General features: G+C 52.9%; 5 protein-coding genes across 5 annotated transcripts; 2 read left to right on the top strand and 3 right to left on the bottom strand.

Annotated features, from left to right (window-relative positions):
• Positions 1-1,098: 1,098 nt before the first annotated feature.
• On the bottom strand, positions 1,099-5,280 carry J4E83_003246 (uncharacterized protein; the record flags this gene model as incomplete). The annotated part of the gene is made up of 1 exon (XM_049330183.1): positions 1,099-5,280. The coding sequence occupies one exon, from the start codon at positions 5,278-5,280 to the stop codon at positions 1,099-1,101; it is 4,182 nt and encodes a 1,393-aa protein (XP_049190679.1).
• Positions 5,281-6,872: 1,592 nt separating this feature from the next.
• On the top strand, positions 6,873-7,831 carry J4E83_003245 (uncharacterized protein; the record flags this gene model as incomplete). Its single annotated transcript, XM_049330182.1, has 4 exons — positions 6,873-7,112; positions 7,165-7,395; positions 7,459-7,634; positions 7,684-7,831. 4 exons carry the CDS (start codon positions 6,873-6,875, stop codon positions 7,829-7,831), a joined length of 795 nt encoding a protein of 264 aa, XP_049190678.1.
• Positions 7,832-10,385: 2,554 nt separating this feature from the next.
• On the bottom strand, positions 10,386-11,225 carry J4E83_003244 (uncharacterized protein; the record flags this gene model as incomplete). The annotated part of the gene is made up of 1 exon (XM_049330181.1): positions 10,386-11,225. The coding sequence occupies one exon, from the start codon at positions 11,223-11,225 to the stop codon at positions 10,386-10,388; it is 840 nt and encodes a 279-aa protein (XP_049190677.1).
• Positions 11,226-13,971: 2,746 nt separating this feature from the next.
• On the top strand, positions 13,972-15,255 carry J4E83_003243 (uncharacterized protein; the record flags this gene model as incomplete). The annotated part of the gene is made up of 1 exon (XM_049330180.1): positions 13,972-15,255. The coding sequence occupies one exon, from the start codon at positions 13,972-13,974 to the stop codon at positions 15,253-15,255; it is 1,284 nt and encodes a 427-aa protein (XP_049190676.1).
• Positions 15,256-15,460: 205 nt separating this feature from the next.
• Positions 15,461-17,986, bottom strand: J4E83_003242 (uncharacterized protein; the record flags this gene model as incomplete). Its single annotated transcript, XM_049330179.1, has 3 exons — positions 15,461-15,885; positions 15,954-17,753; positions 17,803-17,986. The coding sequence occupies 3 exons, from the start codon at positions 17,984-17,986 to the stop codon at positions 15,461-15,463; spliced, it is 2,409 nt and encodes an 802-aa protein (XP_049190675.1).
• Positions 17,987-18,443: the final 457 nt, after the last annotated feature.

Raw genomic sequence — 18,443 nt, 5'->3', positions numbered from 1 at the left:
CAGAAGAAAAAGGAAACAACTGCTTGGAGGTTTATGCAGGTAAGAGAAGGATCCCCGATCTGTACACCTGCATGCATGCAGGTTCGCGATCGGCGATCTGTGGTCAACATGTTAATGTCGGTAATGTTGGTGGGGAAATTGGATGAGTTCAGGGAATTTTCAGGGTTCGCAACGTTGGGAACTTCCGTCCGGGTAAGGCGGCTGTGGAAAAATAAGAGACGGCGGCGGTGACATATTATTACTACATATATTACTATGTATATACCGCTCGGGAGTCGGTACAATACCGATCGGTTGGGAATCTTGTTGGGAGATTGGTACATGCAGGTGTGTCGCGACAGGAGCGATGTCGGAAATTGACTTTTCTTTTACTATGGGGTGCCGAGTTGCTAGGGGAGGGAACCGCAGATACGGTTGCGGTTGTGGTTTGTCAAGGGTGGAGATGCTCGATGCATGTCGAACCGAGGTGTGGAGAGAATAGCATCATCACTGAATGCGGTGAAGATCCTCATGTCGGTCAAGTTCAACAAGATCAGGCATTATGCCTGTTCATGCATTATACTACACGGCTTGACAAACAGCCAATATGCTATCAAAGACACTTCAAGGAAGCGAAGAGTAGTAACTAGCTAAGGACACAGTAATCCATCCCCTTCAGTTTGCCATGTGCGGAACAACTTCTCAGGAAAGCCAAAGCCCCCTTGTTGAGCGCATCGCTTACCGAGGTTATGTTCTCATCGATCATCAACAATTCATCCTTCATTCTCAACCAAACGGAGGCCCAGGCCACACAAGAGAAAAAGTGGAAATAGATACAGAATGGTAATAGTAAATGCTGAGAAGAGAAAAGAGACAACGCCGTCTTTTGATAACGCTCGCCGATGCATGCAGCCTAGATCCAAGCTAAGTGAGAACGCCCTGCGCCTGCCCTTGGTGGTAGTGGTAAAGTCATGTTGTTGCTCTGTAATTCGTATATGTACACACGCGTGAAACGGGAATCCAATGTATGTGTATTCGTACAGCGGGTAGATCTTGGGTATCGTGTAGTTGATGACGGAGATGACAGTAAAGTTGTCAGTGTACGGTATGTGGGTGTTGTTATTGCGATTCAGCTGTGCGATTGTCCGCTGGCTCTAGCTCGGGTGGAGGAATCTTCTTGACTGTTCCGTTGCTTCCACTGCGAGTGGATCGCCGGACGTGAATGCTGGCACGAGCAAGTTCGCCATTGGAAACGGAGTTGCTTCGTTGCGATGATGACGCGACAGACCTCTTCTTGCTGCTGAAGTTCAGGACCATCCCGTCGTCGCTCTCTGAATCGTCCTCGCTTTCAACAGCGTGGTCGCCATCGTAGCCAGCAGCGTCATCGATAGAGGCCTCGAGGTGATTGGCTGACGCTGCGGAGATCCAGGAGTGTTCATCAAAGGAACCGCAACCAACTTGAGTTGGGGAGCCGGCCGACGCGACCGAGGGAATTGATGGGTTCGATTCGGATTGTGACATGGCAGAGAATTGATCCTCGGAAGAGGAAAGAGCCAACCCGCGGCTTGATCCACCAAGAGGGCTATTCTCAGAGGACTGATCGTTTCGGTGCCAGCTTTCTCGATTGTTGTGTTGACTGAAGACTATCTCATCATCAGGACTTGGTGGACATGCAGTCTGTGCATGAGAAGATGTAGGCCGCGATCGTGTAATAGAATCGGTTCGCTCACGGGCTGCTGACTGTTCCACTCCAAGTCGTCGACGATACTCATCCTTCGCGCGATCAAAACGGTCATCTGACTTTTTTCGTGCAATCGAGGTAGGGCTGGAGGGTCTTTGATCGCCGGCTTGAAGCAATTGCGATGATCGTCTAGAATCGGGCGCCATCCCAAGGGTGGGTCCAACTTCTTGACTATTTGCGGTCGCCCAGTTTCGATGCAGGCGGGAGGACAGTGACGACAATGAGGATTGCCGCGACGAGGGGTCAAGACGTTCAAAAGACTGAGCTTCTGAATGGCTAGGCGATGAGCTTCGAGCAATGGGAGACATGTCTTTTAGGGCGTCAGGTTGATTGACTTGGCCGGAAGCACATGTAGTGCTGATTGCCAGGCTTGGGACGCCATGGGCATCGTCGTCTCCACCAACGAGTCTATCGATTGACCTCGCGCGGCTATGTTCTTTTGGGGGCTTCAACTTGTCTCTGCTTCTCATGCTGTTGACCACACGCCGTGGCAGACCACCAAATAGACCACCCAACTGTGAGCCACCAGGTGTGTCTAGAGCCGTTGGGGTACCAGGTAGAGCTGGAGGAAAACCTGGAGATGCTGTTCGGCCAGGAACCAGATCCGCTTGACGGATGGTGCTTATGGAAGATATGGCTCGGTCTTGCATCTGCGGTCGCTGATGGCTCTCGAGCATCTGGGCGGGTGATGCAGTACGGGAGTTGGGACTGTCAAAGTACCGTGACCGTTCTCTCGCCTCCGGACTCGCTGTAACACTGTGAGAGAGCGGATGCTCAGCTTCACGCGAGCGAGTCAGAATCTCTAGGATAGCACCGGGTGCTAGACTGCCACGTCGGCCTTCATAGGGCCGGGCGTCTTGGCTGATGGTACTACTCGAAGAGTTTGCGCTGATGTTTGGGGGCGCGTCCTGGTTGGTAGCTGAGCTCTGCGCACGGCGTCTTGAACCCGAACTGCGAGTTGTGAAACCTTTGACAAACTCGGATGTCTTCTTAGCGGCTGAGCGGAGGCGGTCGACGAAACCGATGGGGACAACAGCCTCTTCGACATCCTCTTTGGAAATCTGAATCCTTCTTCCATCATAGGATTTGCTAGGATCTGTCTCTTCTGCCCACGAGACGTGGTTGGGAATACCGGATAGCAGCCACGGGTGGCGCTTGATCTCTGGTATAGTAATACGACGTCGCGCATCCTTGATCAGCAATCGTCGCAGCAGGTCGCGTAGGTTTTCATCAACCTCTTCGTATTCGAGATCATGTGGTGCTCTCTTGGTGCTCGTCATTGGCTGACTCATGCGTCCGTGTGAGTTGGGCCGCGAGTTCGATTGTTCAGCGACGGGTTTCAGCCGATACCTGGGAATGTAGGGCTCATCTTCGCTGATGACCTTCATCAGCGTGAACGTGTTTGTGTCGTGAAAAGGCACGCGCCCGTAGATGAGACAGTACAGCGTGACGCCCAGGGCCCAGATATCGATTCCGCCGTCGATGAGGGGAGTCTCTGCGTCAATCTCTGTACGGCAGAGTTCGGGGGCGTAGAAGGCCGGGGTTCCCACAGTCTTCGCCAGCTCAATAGCTTCGTCAACTTCCTGGTAGTCCGACTCAGAGTGTTCGCCGTTGCTTTCATCAGTCTTCTGGCGTCCCAAGTACGACACACCAAAGTCAGATATCTTGATGCGATGCTCCCTGGTCACAAGAAGATTGGCAGGTTTGATGTCTCGATGGATGACGTTCTGATAGTGCAGGTATTCTATACCCAAGACAGTGTCCTTGAAGGCTTCCCAAGCTGCATGCATAGTCATCAGAGGGACGTAATTGAAGTGTTCAGGGATCTCTTCGCCAGAGTCGGTCACACGTGACGAGGAGCTGCCAGCAACGCTCGGTACGCGGCCTCGGATGAGCTCCGTGTCGTAAGGGCCGTACATGGTTCCCTCAAGCCCATCGGCCCAAGAGGTGTTTACCGGCTCAGGCGATCGGAAAGCGGTCTCCATGTGGTCTTCATGGTGGCCTGCGACGTCTGATCGCTCGCGAAACTGGACGCGGCTGTGCGGACGTTCGTCTTCTAGGTAGGATGCTTGCGAGCCACGTCCGTTGTCGGAGCCCTCGTCTTCAGAGTCGGTTGCAAACTCCAAGCTCCAGGGTTGGTTGGAGGAGCCATCTTTCCGACGTAGGTGAGCCTCTCTGGCCATGCGACGTTGCTGGCGGGCAAGCTTCTGGTGGGCGATGCGGATGATCCTTTCGTCTTCTAATGTTGCACTGTCATTATCGAAGATGCCCTGGGACTCGCGCTTGAAGCGACGCCATTCGACGAGGCAGATCTCCCTGGCACCCTCGGTCCGCCACTTGACCTCGCCCAGCTCGACGTGCTCGAGTACGATATAGACCTTCTTCTTAGCTGGGTCATCTATAACCTCGAGCAAGCTGACAATGTTGGGGTGGCGGGCCTTTTTGAGGATGGCGATCTCGCGCTTGATCTTGTCTTCGTGGCTGTTGTTCTTGCCGAGGCGGCGACGTTTGGAGTAGCGGTCGACGATCTTGATGGCGACGTAGCGGCCGTGCACCAGGTCCTTGCCCAGCTTGACCTTGCCGTGGACGCCCCGGCCAAGCTCGTCGATGATCTCGTACTGGTTCACAATCTTGCGTCCGGAGACGGGGTCGGCCTGGACATCGGCAATGTGGGTCTCCTTGGGCGCCTGGCGGTGGGTATGGTGGAGCCAGGGCGTGGAATAGGTGCCGTCGTCGGGCTGGTCGGGCTCCTGGGAAGGGCGGCGGGTGGTGGGGTTGAAGAGGCCAGGGCTGCTCACCGGTGAGTTGCCAACAGTGCGTGGGGCCGACTCCATAATGTCCCTGTAGTGCTCGTGGGAGAGACCGAAGGCGCCGAGGCTGGATAGCGAGTTGGCGGCCGAGTGGGAGGGGTGGGAGCTGCGGGAGCGTACGATGGGCGGGACATAGGGCTGGGGGTACTGCTGCAGGTGGAGGGCAGCATAGGACTGGTTGGGGTAGACGGGCCCATCGCGGTGGCGGGGAGGGAGGGCGTAGGGGTGAATGGGGTCGACTGAGTTGGCCCGCACCGTCACGTTGCTGGCCGTCGAAGCGCTCGAGAGGTCTCGCATGAAAGCCGGGCGGTCGGGGGCAGGTGCAGCGGCGGGCGCGGCCTCGTTGACGGTGGAGAGCGAGGCCTGCGAGGCGTGGGCGCTCGTGCTGGGCGAGGGGTTCGAGGACGCGGGCGTGTCGCGGGGGATGGGCGACGAGTAGATTCGGAGGGGTTGTGGAGAGAAGTACGAGGGCTCCGGGTCGAGCGTGTGTATCTGCGATAAGAGGCTGGCGTTGAGGGCCTCTGGCACGGAAGGCACCTCGGAGCGGGGCGTGCAGTCGTTCTCGTCGTGCTGGTCTTGACTCGGCGGCGACGCGCCATGTTGCTGCTGCCCTTCTCTTTCTTCACCAGATGCCTCTGGTGCTTCTGGTGCGTCCGCGGTCGGGGGGCACACAGAGGGCGCCGGCGACGAGTGCGCCTGGTCGTCCCGCACTTCCCCTTCCGCTGTCAGGCCCGCATTCGGGTCGACCATGGCAACCACAGCTCGGGACGTGTCAGCTCAGCAGAGGCGTGCAACCATGCCAGCCCGTCTACGGTTTGTCGAGGCGCACGTCGTGGGCGGATAGTCTCATGTCGCGCTGGGCTGGGCGGCGGCGGCGGTGTCACAGCGAGGGCAATGGCGTGGGTGCACTGGTGCTGTGAATCGACGTCGGGGTGAAGATGGTGGCAGTGGGCCGTGGTGGGCTCAACGGCTCGATATGGATTTGGTTGAGAGACACGATCGGCTCACTTGCGCTTTTCCCTCTGGGGCAGTGATGGGCGGGATAGTCAAGAGTATTTCGGGCCCCATAGATGACGCTCTGAAGCGGGAGAGACACGCCGGGGCTCGCAGCAAAAGGTGGAGACGCTATGTATCGCGCTGGGCATAGGCGAAGACGCAGATAAAGGCCGTCAGGGCAGACAACGAGGCGCTGCACGGCAAGAGGGCAATGGCACCGGCGACCAGAGGCCTACAATGCGCCCGGTGGAGCGATTTCTTGTTGAGCGAGCCACGAGCGATATGGGCAACTTTTTGTCTTGGGGGATCTGCCACTCGACGGCAGCGAGAGTATCACCTACATGGTGCTAGCATGCAGGTGACAAGAACGGGTATGGCTGCATGCACTAGTCCCTCACTGGCGAGCCCGGCCCTTGCTCTGCCCTCAACAACAGGTGGCGTTCAGCTGTTCGAGGGTGTGGTTCGTTTGCAGCGCCCTCGTCCAAACTGCTCTGCGCAGCGCCATCACCATGTGCCTGTGTCCTGATCCCAGCGGTGCGCGCGCATGGGTCGCCTCTGCCGCCTCCGGTTGCGTCGGCACCCGTCACTTGGGCCCATGCAGCAGCCATTAGATGAGGAAGCGCGATAAGCACCCTGGAGAAACTCTAAATCCCTCCCTGCAACATCTGCCATCATAGCACATGGCGACTGACGGACCCTCTCTAGCACAAGCCCTTCCCCAGATTTACCCTCGCTGAGCGTCAGGTACTCGCTTTGCTTCTTCGCTCCCGCTTCGATATCGCTCCAGGGCTGCCATGTCCAATCTCACGCTATCGCTGCGTCACTGGCGCGCCCCGTATCGTCATTGTTGGGCCGGCACACACAGCCATCGTACCACGAGCATCCAAGGGGGGGCAAACTGACGGCTGGCAACAATCCCATCCAGCGTCCTCGCGCCCTGCTGCCTCCCCCCTCGCCATGCCACGATGGCGCTCCAGACCGCCTGCAGTCACCGGTAGATTATCAATCGTGACCTATCGTGAGATTGACCGGCCTCGTACGTGCACAGTCGCACGGCGGTGCATGCTGCAAAGGCCAGCGCAGATGAAGCCGAGTCTAGGCGCCGCCCGTCTCCTCAGCAATCATCGTGAAAGTCCTAATCCGGTAAGGCACGCAGCATCAATTTTCTGCACCGGGGCGCGCTTGAGCACGGATGCATGACAAACGTGACTGCCTGTGCAGCGCGCCAAGGAGCTAGACCACCGGCTTCGCATCCTCACACTCTGCTGCGAATCTCATCTCACTCTGCTCGCCAACCATTGCCCCGGCCTCCCGCCTGTGCTCCTTGTTTCTTGCTCTATTACCCAATGCCGACCCGCACCAACGCTGCGAGGGACACGAATCCGAGCGGGACTGGTGCTCCACCACGCGCTCCGTCCAACAGCTATCGTGACTCGACGCTAAACATCTTCGCTCTGCTACTTGCCTTCCGCATCGTCAACGCACTAACCCTGCGCTCCTTTTTTCAGCCCGACGAGTTCTTCCAGTCCCTCGAACCTGCATGGCAGCTCGCGTTTGGCCCCGCCAGCAATGCCTGGATCACCTGGGTAAATCCACTTCAGAGTGCTCCAGTATCCCCAGTCCGCTCACCGTGGCCAGGAATGGAGATCCCAATTGCGGTCGTCCCTGCATCCAGCGCTATTCGCTGCCGTCTATCGAGTCGCGGCACATGTTGCTGACTTCTGTGGCTTGACCTTGCCTGCTAAAGCCGAACTACTCCTAGCTGCTCCGAAAGTTACCCAAGCCGTCTCTGCAGCCTTGCTTGATTGCTACACATGGAAACTTGCGGAAAAAGTCTACGGTCGTGGCAGTCGCACTGCCCTTACTACTGTACGCGACCATCCTGCAAATTTAACACTGCAATCTCTGATATTTGATCCCACCTACTTCTAGCTTGCATTGTCTGTCTGCAGCCCATGGCAGTGGTTCTGCGCGACCCGAACACTATCCAACTGTCTTGAGACTACCATCACTTCTGTCGCTATTTACTATTGGCCTTGGCAGGGTGCAGCAACAGCTAGCAAGGGTCAGACGCATATTGCGCACCACGACCTCGGCTCCCTCTCAGAGTAAGTCGTGGAATCAAAACACCCTTTGTCTGCTCCGCCACCACTTTAGGCTCATGCTCGTGCAGGTTGCGCCTGTCACTGCTGTTGGCAGCGCTTGCGTGTATTCTCCGGCCCACCAATGCACTCATCTGGTTGTCCGTATCCGTCCCAGCTCTATGGCAAGCCTCACATCGGCTGCGCTATGTGTTGGTCCGTGAGATCCTGATTTGCGGGTAAGCCTTCCCTCTCCTTGCATCCGCTGCACGTTTTTCGTCCCCATAGTGCAAGGCTCCATTGCCGGGCTCTGCGTTCTCTGCAGACTACCGTGCCCGAGGTCACCAGACCATAATCCGACTGACGATGCTAGCTCCGCCGTCCTGGTATTGTCAGTCGCGACCGATCGGCTCTATTACAGGGTCTGGACTCTTCCGCCGCTTAGATTTCTCTATTTCAACATCGCTCAGTCGTTAGCCGTCTTCTACGGGAGGAACCGCGGCGACTACTATTTGACCGAAGGTTTGCCGTTGCTCCTCACGACATCGTTGCCATTTGCCGTTGTTGGCCTGTGGCAGTCATTGAGGGGCTTAGAGCCACGTAGCCCAGCCAAAGGCGACAGCCCGGGTAATACAGCAGCTTCAGGTCAAGATACTGCGGGCAGTCAGATACTAAGCCGTCTATCATGGACGGTGGTCGTCATGACTGCTACGCTGAGTTTGATATCGCACAAGGAAGTTCGCTTTCTGTACCCAATCCTACCCTTCCTTCACATCATCGCCGCCAGGCCACTCAGCAAGTTTTTACCTCCGCGCGCTGCGCTATCGCATAAAGCAGTCGTCCTGTTCTTGCTTGCTGTAAACATCCTACTTGCAGGCTATGCCTCTCAAGTTCACCAGCGTGGAGTCATCGATGTACTCGCCCATCTCCGCCATAAACATGAAACGCGCAACAGCCTGTTACACGTCCATGGCAATAGCGATAATAACGTTGCTACCGTGACCAATACAACAGTCGGCTTCCTCATGCCCTGTCACTCCACACCCTGGCGCTCCCACCTCATCTACCCTGAAATCTCCGCATGGGCTTTGACGTGCGAACCACCCATCGACATACCCCTCTCCGAGCGCTCGACCTATCTCGACGAGGCGGATGAGTTTTATATCAAACCTGGCCCTGTAGCTTGGCTCCGAGCCAACATGGAAGATGTACAGACGATCAAGGCGAGTGGAAGTAGGTCTGGTCAGCATTGGATGCGCCAGGATCCAAAGTTTAAACGCAAGTACCGGCGTGAGTGGCCGCAAAACCTTGTTTTCTTTGAGCAGTTGGAAGGGACACTGAAGGAGTATCTTGAGGGCACTAGGTACCAGGAGTGTTGGAGGGGTTTCAACAGCCACTTCCATGATGACTCGAGGAGGACTGGTGATGTGGTTGTGTGGTGCTTGGATGGCGTGTGAGGCGCAGAATGCAATTTTTTATAACACTGTAGCAAGATAACTCTAGTAGTGACATCATCTGTGAATCATCTAGATAATGTGACCTTCCATCAGTGCTCCTTTACATACCACGCAAGATGTCATCTCATCTGATCCTCGTCCTCAAAATATCCGGGTCAACTATCCATGCCAGTCAAGTGTCTTCGAATTATCCCTTCTTCCCCGCTGAGCCCAGATGCCGCGTCGCGACGATTTCGTGACAACAAAACACGCCCATTACCAAAATATCAAGCAGCAACTCTCCCGTCGCGGATTTGCGTAAATGGCCCCGGGACATGCAAAACCTCGATATCTACACCACGACATCCACACTGCATTGATAGCAAAGTCAACCATCCGTCTAGCTCCCAACACAATGACCTCATTGACCCTGCAGATCCACAACCTACAAACACTGCCCTGGATCCCAGCACACCGGACACGCGTCCCTGAACCTGACGATGAAGATCTCTTGCCACAGAATCTAAATGCACATCTAAGTCTAGAACACCATGATCGTCAGGGCAACGAAAACGGGGTCGGTCTGGACTGAGGAATAACTATCCTGTAAGAAGCAATGTGATGAACAGTGGCTAGGCGGGGACCCGAATCAGACCCTGAGTTTAAACGGAGGGAAAAAGCAAGACCACTGGGCATATGTCGCATCGTTTTTGGTACCGGGAGGAAGGTCGTTTGGGAAAAGTAAGGTTAGAAGGGGAAACAAGGTGCATCTCATATGAGGGAGAAGTTGAACAGGTCTGCAGACTTTACTGAGGTTAAGATTAGCAAAATAGAGAGCTTTATAGTAACATAGGCTCCATGGTGTTCAGTGTTTTCTTCCAGGTCGAGGTAGGTGATTGGGCGTGCAGGCTTCACAGTGGTAAAAAGATCGACGAGAAGTCTGGATTCAGTGACCGAAGCTCTCGTATGAGACGCACAGTATGAGACGTATTGGTTTTCTTGCAGTATAACATAGGGAATAGGTTCCTGATAAACCGATGCTCTTTGTCGGCAGTTGCCCCCTCTTCCGATAACAACAGAAACCAGTAATGTTCAAAAGCAACAAGCCAACCCAATGCACAATGAAAGAAAACATATCTCGCTTGGAGACAGAGAAGCCATGTTCTAGGCCCCAATTAAAAATGTTCTGAAATCAACGCCATGATCCCAATGCCCGTTGTTGATGATAGGCTTCTTGAGCCGGGAACGCCGCGCTGAAACCTCAACTGAGCCGGCAAGTGATCCGGTATGCTCAATGCCCCCTTCCGAACGCCTAAGAATGCAATATAACCCAAGGAAAATATCAAGCCAAAGCGACCGCCTTTGCGCTGGTGCTTGAGCTGACTGAAGCCGGGGGTGTGGGTGGTGCAATATCGATCGCAGGCGCAACCCAGCCCTCCTTGCGAGCAATCCACATGACCAAATTGAGGTCAAAATTCTCGAAAAAGACTTCATCAAGGAAGCGAGCCTTTGCGCCGGCGTAGGTATGGTATTCCTCGCGGACTGTCTCTGGGTCGACGCCGAGGATCCTCCGGAAGCAGGCGATGGTGCATCCTGTGCGGTGCTTGCCCTTGTTGCAGTGGACGAGGATCGGGTGGTTGGTACGATCCATGATGAGGCGCAGAGCTCGTGACATTTCGCACGATTCGACGCGCACTTCGCCTTTGTTGGCTTTGACGTGAACGTGGAAGTGCTGTATACCAGCCTCCTTCATGAAGTTTTGATACTCGGGCGAGAGTGGCTCAGGAACCAGGGTGAGGATGGTCTTGATTCCGGCTTCCTTAAGGTATTCGTAGTTCTCCTCTTTAGGATAGCTGCTACGATAGACGCACCCAGGGAGAACTGTGCCGTAGTTTGATGGAGGAGTGAGTGACTGTAGGCGTTCGGGTGCCGAACGGATGGAGACGGCCGGTGTGAGAGTGCCGTAAGACTCGGCTGTGCAGGTGATGGAACACTGGTGACCCTGAGGGTCTACGACAACCTTTAGGTCCTCGTGCGTAGTCTCGCCAGCGTGCTGAATGAGCCCGTCGCTTGCAGAGAGTCCGAGAGAGGCGACGAACTCCCTGATTCTCTCGAATACGCTTTCCTGAGCGTTCTGATCCTGGCTGGCTGACGTCGCGGAGTCTCCGTTTGATGAAGACATGTTGAAGCGCTGCGGAGCTTCGGGTTCGTGTTTGAAGGAGGGTATCAAAGGTATAGGTGAAAGCTCAGCTAGTGTTGTACTCGGACGATTTGTCCTGTACCCTTCACAGCGCGGATTTTTCGATGCGGAGGTGCTTGGTGGTAGGCCTTGTCGAGTGCTCTTGTGTGCGTTGAGGGTATGGAAGTCTGACTTCGGAGGATGCTCGAAGACAAGAGACACGGGGGCAGAAGCCGACGCGGGCAGCCTATATTTTATTAGCCAAATGCTCGTACGTTAGGAGGATAGCTCCGAATTCGCGAACTATGGGTTGTCGCCGCTGTCACCCACGGATCCGGCGGTCGCGTCGAGCGCGCGGCGAATGGAAGGGCATGCTTTGAAAAATGCGGCAGTTCACACAGCGTTGGTGACAGTGCAGCTTCCAAGGTTGCACGAAGGAGTGAAACTTACTTCGCTGTTACCGGCTGGTTACAGGACACATCTTGCGAGCGTCTTGCGGTGATGCAAAGAGGCGTTGATGTTCATTGTGAGTGAGTGAGGTAGGTAGGGTGTACTGTGGGCGGAGTGGTGTGCGCAGTAGACGGATATTTGTGTGGTGATGGCTCGGGGCGGTAGCGAAGGATGTCAGCCGTAGTTCGCGGGGAGTGAGAAGTAGTGTGATTATAATGAAGGCTGGTGTTGTGGAAGAAATCGGGCGGGTCGCCCTAGCGCGCCTTTCACTGGTCCGAGCCAGATGCGTCGGAATCAATCCGCTGGCTTGGACCGCAGGTTCCAGGGTCCGCCAAGCGCCGTACGTCACTTGCCGCACCTTCCCAACGGTACTTTGGCTATGCAGGAACGCAGAGCATATAATTCATCGACAGCAATCTGTGGGCTGTATGCTAGTTCAGTCTTCTGGTACCAGCAAACAGCGCGCGGACCCCGCACCAGTCTTGTCGTGCCTTGCCAAATGACGGCAAGCACAGAGCAAGCGCCAGTACTGTAGCACCTGGGCAGTGGGCAAGCTTCGCTAAATTCGCTTCTGTTCCAAGGCGAACCGCCCCGCTGCATGGCTCCGACCTGGGCGGCGCGTCTCAACACTGTCTCGCTCCCGTGCCTCAGCGACAGGCTTGATACTTTCCAGCGCCGTTAACACCGTCATCGCTCCACTCGCAACCTACGGAGCGGTGGGTCTCTAGTGCTTGGGTGAACCACGACGTGTTCGCCAGAACCGCGCGGAAGAATCGGCACAAGAGAGACGCCAATCACACAGTAAGCGCATCAAAGCATTACTGTAGAACGGCAATTGCCAGTAGGCGAAGCTTATGGGCTGGGTTCCCAGAGCAAACCGACTATCCGAATACAACGATATCATACTTCGCCTTTGCCCAGCTTCTATGCCATCATCAAGGCAATATTCATAGCCGTTCATCCCGAGTTCTCCTGCTGTCCGAGTCTTGTGGCCGCTTCCTCATCATTGCAACCAGGTAGCCAGGGCCTGGACGCTCAGTGGAACTTGGCAGAAAGTATCTCGAAATCTCTATGACGACTCCGCGACATTCCGTAGACATCAGCGTATTCGAAGGGGTCAACTGCAGACTGCAGTCGGAGGTCGCGGCACGAATTCGTGAAATTTCTCTAAGTTGAATATTTTCAAAGTTCTCCTTAATGTATTAATGTAATTCTAGTTTTATTTGCTAAGGCGCTAGTCTAGAAGTAGATTTTTTTCTCTTATAACACTACTTACTTATATAAACTAAAAATACTATAAAAGCCTAAAACTAACCTATAATACTCTTTTTTTACCTCTACTAGAATTACTTACTATAGTAATTAATTAATACGTTTACTAATACTATTTACTACTTAAGTTTTTTTACTTATTTAAGAAAGATCTTTTTAATAAGTATAAGCTATAGCTACGCTAAAAATAGCTTTTAAAGTAGTATTTTTAGCTTTATAAGCTTATTAGTATAAAACTTAAAAAAGCTAAAGACTAAAATATTAGTAACTTTACGCTATTACTTAAGTAAATTATATACTATTATTAAGCTACTTAAATATAAACTAAGCTGCTTTTACTTTAAGCTTATAAAGTATTTACTAGCTTTTTTATATATAAGTAGCTACTACTAATAGCTTCTTAGTAAATAAAGCTTTATAGTAGATTATATTAAATTTAAGATTTAAAGTAAAAACTAAGAAAGTAAAATAAGCTACTTAGTTATTAGTAAAAATAAAAAAATAGTAGTTAAAAAGATTTTAAAAGCGTAAAGTATTTATAATTATAATAAAGAAATAGAAATAGTAGTAGTAGACGCGCTTTTATAAATATGTTATTTAAGCTTTAACTCTAGTTTTATAGTATAAGCTATCTCTACCTTATAAGCTATTATAATAACTTATTATATATTTATTATAAAGTTATTTTTAGCTACTATAAGTATATATAAAGATAACTACTTTAGATAAATAGCTTAGCAAACTACTATTACTAAATATCTTCTCTCTTAATATATATAACTAAAGTACGCAAAAAGACCTCTTAGGCTTAAGCGCGAAAGACAGAGAATATTTTAAAGTTCTATCGCACCACTTTCACGTGAAGACTCTCGTGATCGACAGCTAACTATGAAAAGCTAAGCCTCATTTCCCCAGAGTCTGTGCTGACCTGCTGGACCTCGGTCACTCCACTGAATACAGTAAACATCGTGACATTTCTCACATCCTCAGCGTATCCCAGTGGTCCCACGTTCTCCAATTGAGCATCATGGAGCCTCCACGCTCGACATCCCGATCGCGTCGCTCCTATCCGAACCTCCACAATCTCTCCATAGCCCCGCTCAGCGCCAAATACCCTCTCGATGCATCCGTACCACCTTCACCCGACGAGCAAGGCACGCGCACTCCTCGGACGTCGTACATCGCCCAAAAGTCGGCACCTACAACGCCCGGTGTTTTAAGCCTCAGCCAGAGCCGCAGCAGTTCCCGGCAGCGCCCGAAGAAAGCCTACGCATACGACAGCTACTTCGTCAACCCCCGTGCCGAGGTTCGCGAGGTTGGTGACATACCAAAAGCAAAGAGTACCAGTGTCCTGCATCCCGGCGTCAGCTTTGCCGACGAAGTGCTCAGGGTAGATGATGGGAAAAAGAGACATCATTCGAGGAAAGGCACAGCGCCTCTACCTCTACATTCACCACTCGTAAAGCATCACACCAAAGAGTCAAATGAAGAGTGGCTGCACCGCGCTGGCTTGGCAATAGCTGGCGAGACGAGGGATAGCAAGGGACAGGGTTGGCTTGTGAGACGAGAAAGCTCCACCAGTCTAGTCGGACAAGGTGACGAGTACGAGAAACGCTCTTCACATGAGGATAGGCCCATGGCTCTACTCTCTGGCGAACATGTCGGTGACGCGGACTTTCCTGTGTTCTTCTCCCCGCGCATGTCCAGGGTGGGGAGTCGTATCCCCAGTCGCGTAGGCTCTCGCGTACCCAGCGCACGGCAGAGTCGACGGGGCAGCAGAGTAGGTAGTCGGGCCGATCTCATGATGTCTGCCGGATCGAAACCGCAGTCAGGCAGAGCCAGCTTCGAGATCTCTGAGCTAGATGAACGCTTCATTGAGCCTGATTTCATCGAAGCAGACGAAGAAAGCGATGGCGATGAGGAAGAAGTCGCTCGCTTGGCGCGCGAACGCGGGTTCGGGCTTGGAGGTTGGATGGATCGTCTTATCGGATGGACACTGTTCTCTGTTGACGAGGACAGAGAAGCGTCCGATGAGGATGATGCGGAAGATGACAGGAGCTTGCGACTAGACAATCTTACAACGGAGGAGCTGAAGTTGCGCCGCGAAGTCGAAGCCAAGCGGCGTAAGCTTGAACGAGAAGCCATCATTGCTGCGTCTGCTCTGCGGAGACAAGAAGGGGATGTGACAACTACAGATACAGAGAGCCGCCCAACAACCGGGGACTCGCAACGTACGACGGCCAATGAAGAGGTCGGCGGCTGGCAAGATGCCGCGTGGCTATTGAGCGTTGCTTCGAAAGCTTTGTTCTGATCACAGTAATCAAAAAGTCAACAATTATACCTAAACTACTGAACTCGGCAGTTATACCAGCGATTGGATTCCCCATGATTGCGACTTCCAAGGTTGCTGCTACAATATACTGCTTACAGCGCTGATTAAGTTATTCCATCGCGCTTATATCTTCGGCGCTCAGTGCTTTCCAATTACTTCTTCACCCTTCCCATCTCGCTATCTTCTACTGCATCCTCAAACCCAAATCTACCTCAGCTTGCCCATCCGACATACTAGGCGGTCTATCCTCCTTCTTCGTACCCCACTCACTCTCCGTATCTCCCAGCACAAGCTCCAGCGTCCACCCTTGCGTGAAGAACTCATGTCCAATCCAGTTCTTGGTGTACACCTCGCCATTCAGCTTAGCACTCTGGATATAAATGTTCTTGTACTCCTTGTCGAAATTGGTATTACGAATAGTGGCAGTAGCATTCGTGAGCTTGTTAGCTATGGAAACAGTGGGGAAGAAAGGCGGAATAATGAAGTATACGTTCTGGCCCGGGTTAGGAAATAGGCCAAGCATGCTGAAGAGTGCGAAAGATGCCATGCTCCCTGAATCGTCGTTGCCTGGAATGCCGCCGGGTGTAGCGTTGAACCGTGACGGGATGTCTACATCTGATGTCAGCGAACGCATTCAAACTGGACACTTCCTTGATGTCTGGTGTGGGGGGACTTACAGTAATGTGCCCTCTCTGCACTCAGTCCAGGTCTTCCTGCAAAATGAGATAGATACACAGTCAGGAAGACTGGCTCGTTCCCTATGTCCGCTAGGCCGCTGGTATGGAAGAAATCCAGTCTGCGCACAAATGTCTCGTCGCCCCCAAGTAGCTCGATGAGTTTCCCAATATCGTGCGGGACGAAGAATATGTACTCCCAAACACTACTCTCAAACGTCTCGGACGGATTCGACGTCAATGAACAAAAGTCAGTCAACGGACTGCAGGCAATGGGATCTTGGTAGCCCCACGTTCCATTCAGATTCCTGGGTTGGAAGAAGCCCGTGAAGCCAGTATCTGTACCGTTGATTGAGGAGGTCTGGTCGGATTTGAAGAGGTTCCGCCAGTTTGTTGCGCGAGAGAAGTACTTTTCCGTCGTGTTTTTACCGAGGCCTTTTGCCAGAGTAGCGAGATTGAAGTCGTTGTACGCGTACTCAAGAGATCGCGATATACTCCTTGAGTTTGTACCAAAGCCGTAAGGGTCAAAGTCCGACACTGGGATATAGTTTAGGGATTTCCAACTTGTCAGGCCGCCACGTCCCTCTTGACTCCATTCCAATGGCTCGTTCTCGGCGTCATTGACGATAGCTTCATAGGCGAGTTCCCAGTCTATTCCTGTGATGTTCTTGACGTACGCATCGACTAGGACGTTATCGGCGTTGGAGCCGCCCTGTGTCCAGCCTTTGCAGGTGCTCATCATGCAGTCTGGCAGCCATCCACGATGCTTATACGTATCAAGAAGACTTCGCACTAGACTGGACATTATAGAAGGCTCCAATACGGTAAGGAAAGGTAGTTGCACGCGCCACATATCCCAGAGACAGTAAAAGCTGTCAAAGTACGGCTCATCGCTCTGCCAGTGCGGGTTCTCACCAGTGTAGTTCTGAGGAGATATCATCGTACGATAAACTGCGCTCCAGAAGCTGGTCTGTATGCTCTCGTCCACTTCTCCAGTTTCGATGGTAATCGGAGCGAGCTTCTCACGCCAGGCTTCCTCGGCTGACGTGACAAGTCCGTCAAAGTCAAAAGTGGGCCCCGGGATTTCCCTCTCAGCATTCTGGCAGGCTTGATCAGTACTGATGAAGCTCAATCCCATCCTTGCTAGTACCGGTCCTGAGAGTGGGCCGTTCAATCGGATGAATCCACCAGCTTGCACGTAGAACAAGTTGAAGCCGCGCGTCACGTAAAGTTCTTTTGGTTGCTCGCCGGCTCTGTCGTTGACCCATACTCCAGAGTCCTTGACAATTCCTCCAGAAACATCGAGGCAAAAGTATGCCATGTAGGACCCCGCGCCGAAGCTTGGTAGGAAAGTAGCATTCCCTCTCATTCTGCCCGATTGTTGGCCGGCATCCGCCTCGATGGTTATAGAAGCATTCTGTCGACTCGCCCATAAGTCTGTCAGATCAAGCATGATGAGAGGATCGTTGCTTCCATTTCCATTAGATGCTGTGGAGAAGTCGAAGCGAAAGAGCGCAGCATGTTCTGAAACGGCCATATCTGCATGTATGCCGTTTTCCAATGTTACTCCAAAGTAGCCGGGTCGTGCTTCGATTGAGTCGTTTTGATAAGGCGTTGCGCGTGCTGTGATTGGAAACTTGCATGTGTTGATGTCATCGCCTGAGCACAACTGCGGGAAAATGGGGAAGTTGCCTAAGCTTGGATTTCCTCCTGTTCCAGAGTCATGCAAAGCTGAGAAGCCAGTGATGTTGCTGCCGTCCGTGGAAAATCCCCCGGTATTCGCACCGTCCACATCCGCAACGGCTGCAAGAATTTAGCAGTAAGTTATCAATGTTGCGCTCGTGTAGCCGACCTTTTGCCATGCCGTATGGTAGTGTTGCGCCTGCGAAGACGTTTCCCCCATCTCTAGTACCGATCAATGGGTCGACCCATTGTAAAGGATCGAAGTCGGCGGTTTGCTGCGCCTGTGTTCCTATTGTTGTCGACAACGTTGCAAGCTGTGTAAAGATCCAGACATAACGGCATGGCCTTTCCATTTTGAGATACAGGCTCGATTCTCGTGCCCGTGAAGTTGTACCAAAAATATCGAGGCGCGTCTTGTTGCGTCTTATTGCGTGTAATTGGATTGATCGCTTCGTAGACGGGTCGATGGCACGTGTGATTGCGTCTACGGTTCAAGGTAGGGAGGACTGGCCACTCCGCGAACGCAACTCGAGCAAGAATGATCGATCAAACGTGCGAGAGTAGCGACTCTATTAAGTCATTCTAAGTACCACATGGCGAGTTGACTTGCGTCGGGGTGATCGCAGCTCAACACTGTCCTAGTGGGGTTTATTGCGGGGTAAAGCAACCGACCGTCTGGTACTGCAACCTTAACTGCATAGTAGGTAGCATCTAATCATCAGAGGAAGGCCTTCGAAGCGCGAGCGATAGGACATGAAGTTGAAGTTCTGAGTCCACGTTCAGCCTTGCACAGCTATCTTGCCGTAGCGT

Source organism: Alternaria metachromatica (genome assembly GCF_023757995.1).
Source record: "Alternaria metachromatica strain BMP 0045 chromosome Unknown scaffold_5, whole genome shotgun sequence".
Taxonomy (NCBI): Eukaryota; Fungi; Ascomycota; class Dothideomycetes; order Pleosporales; family Pleosporaceae; genus Alternaria; species Alternaria metachromatica.
This window is presented reverse-complemented; position numbering and strand designations above follow the sequence as displayed.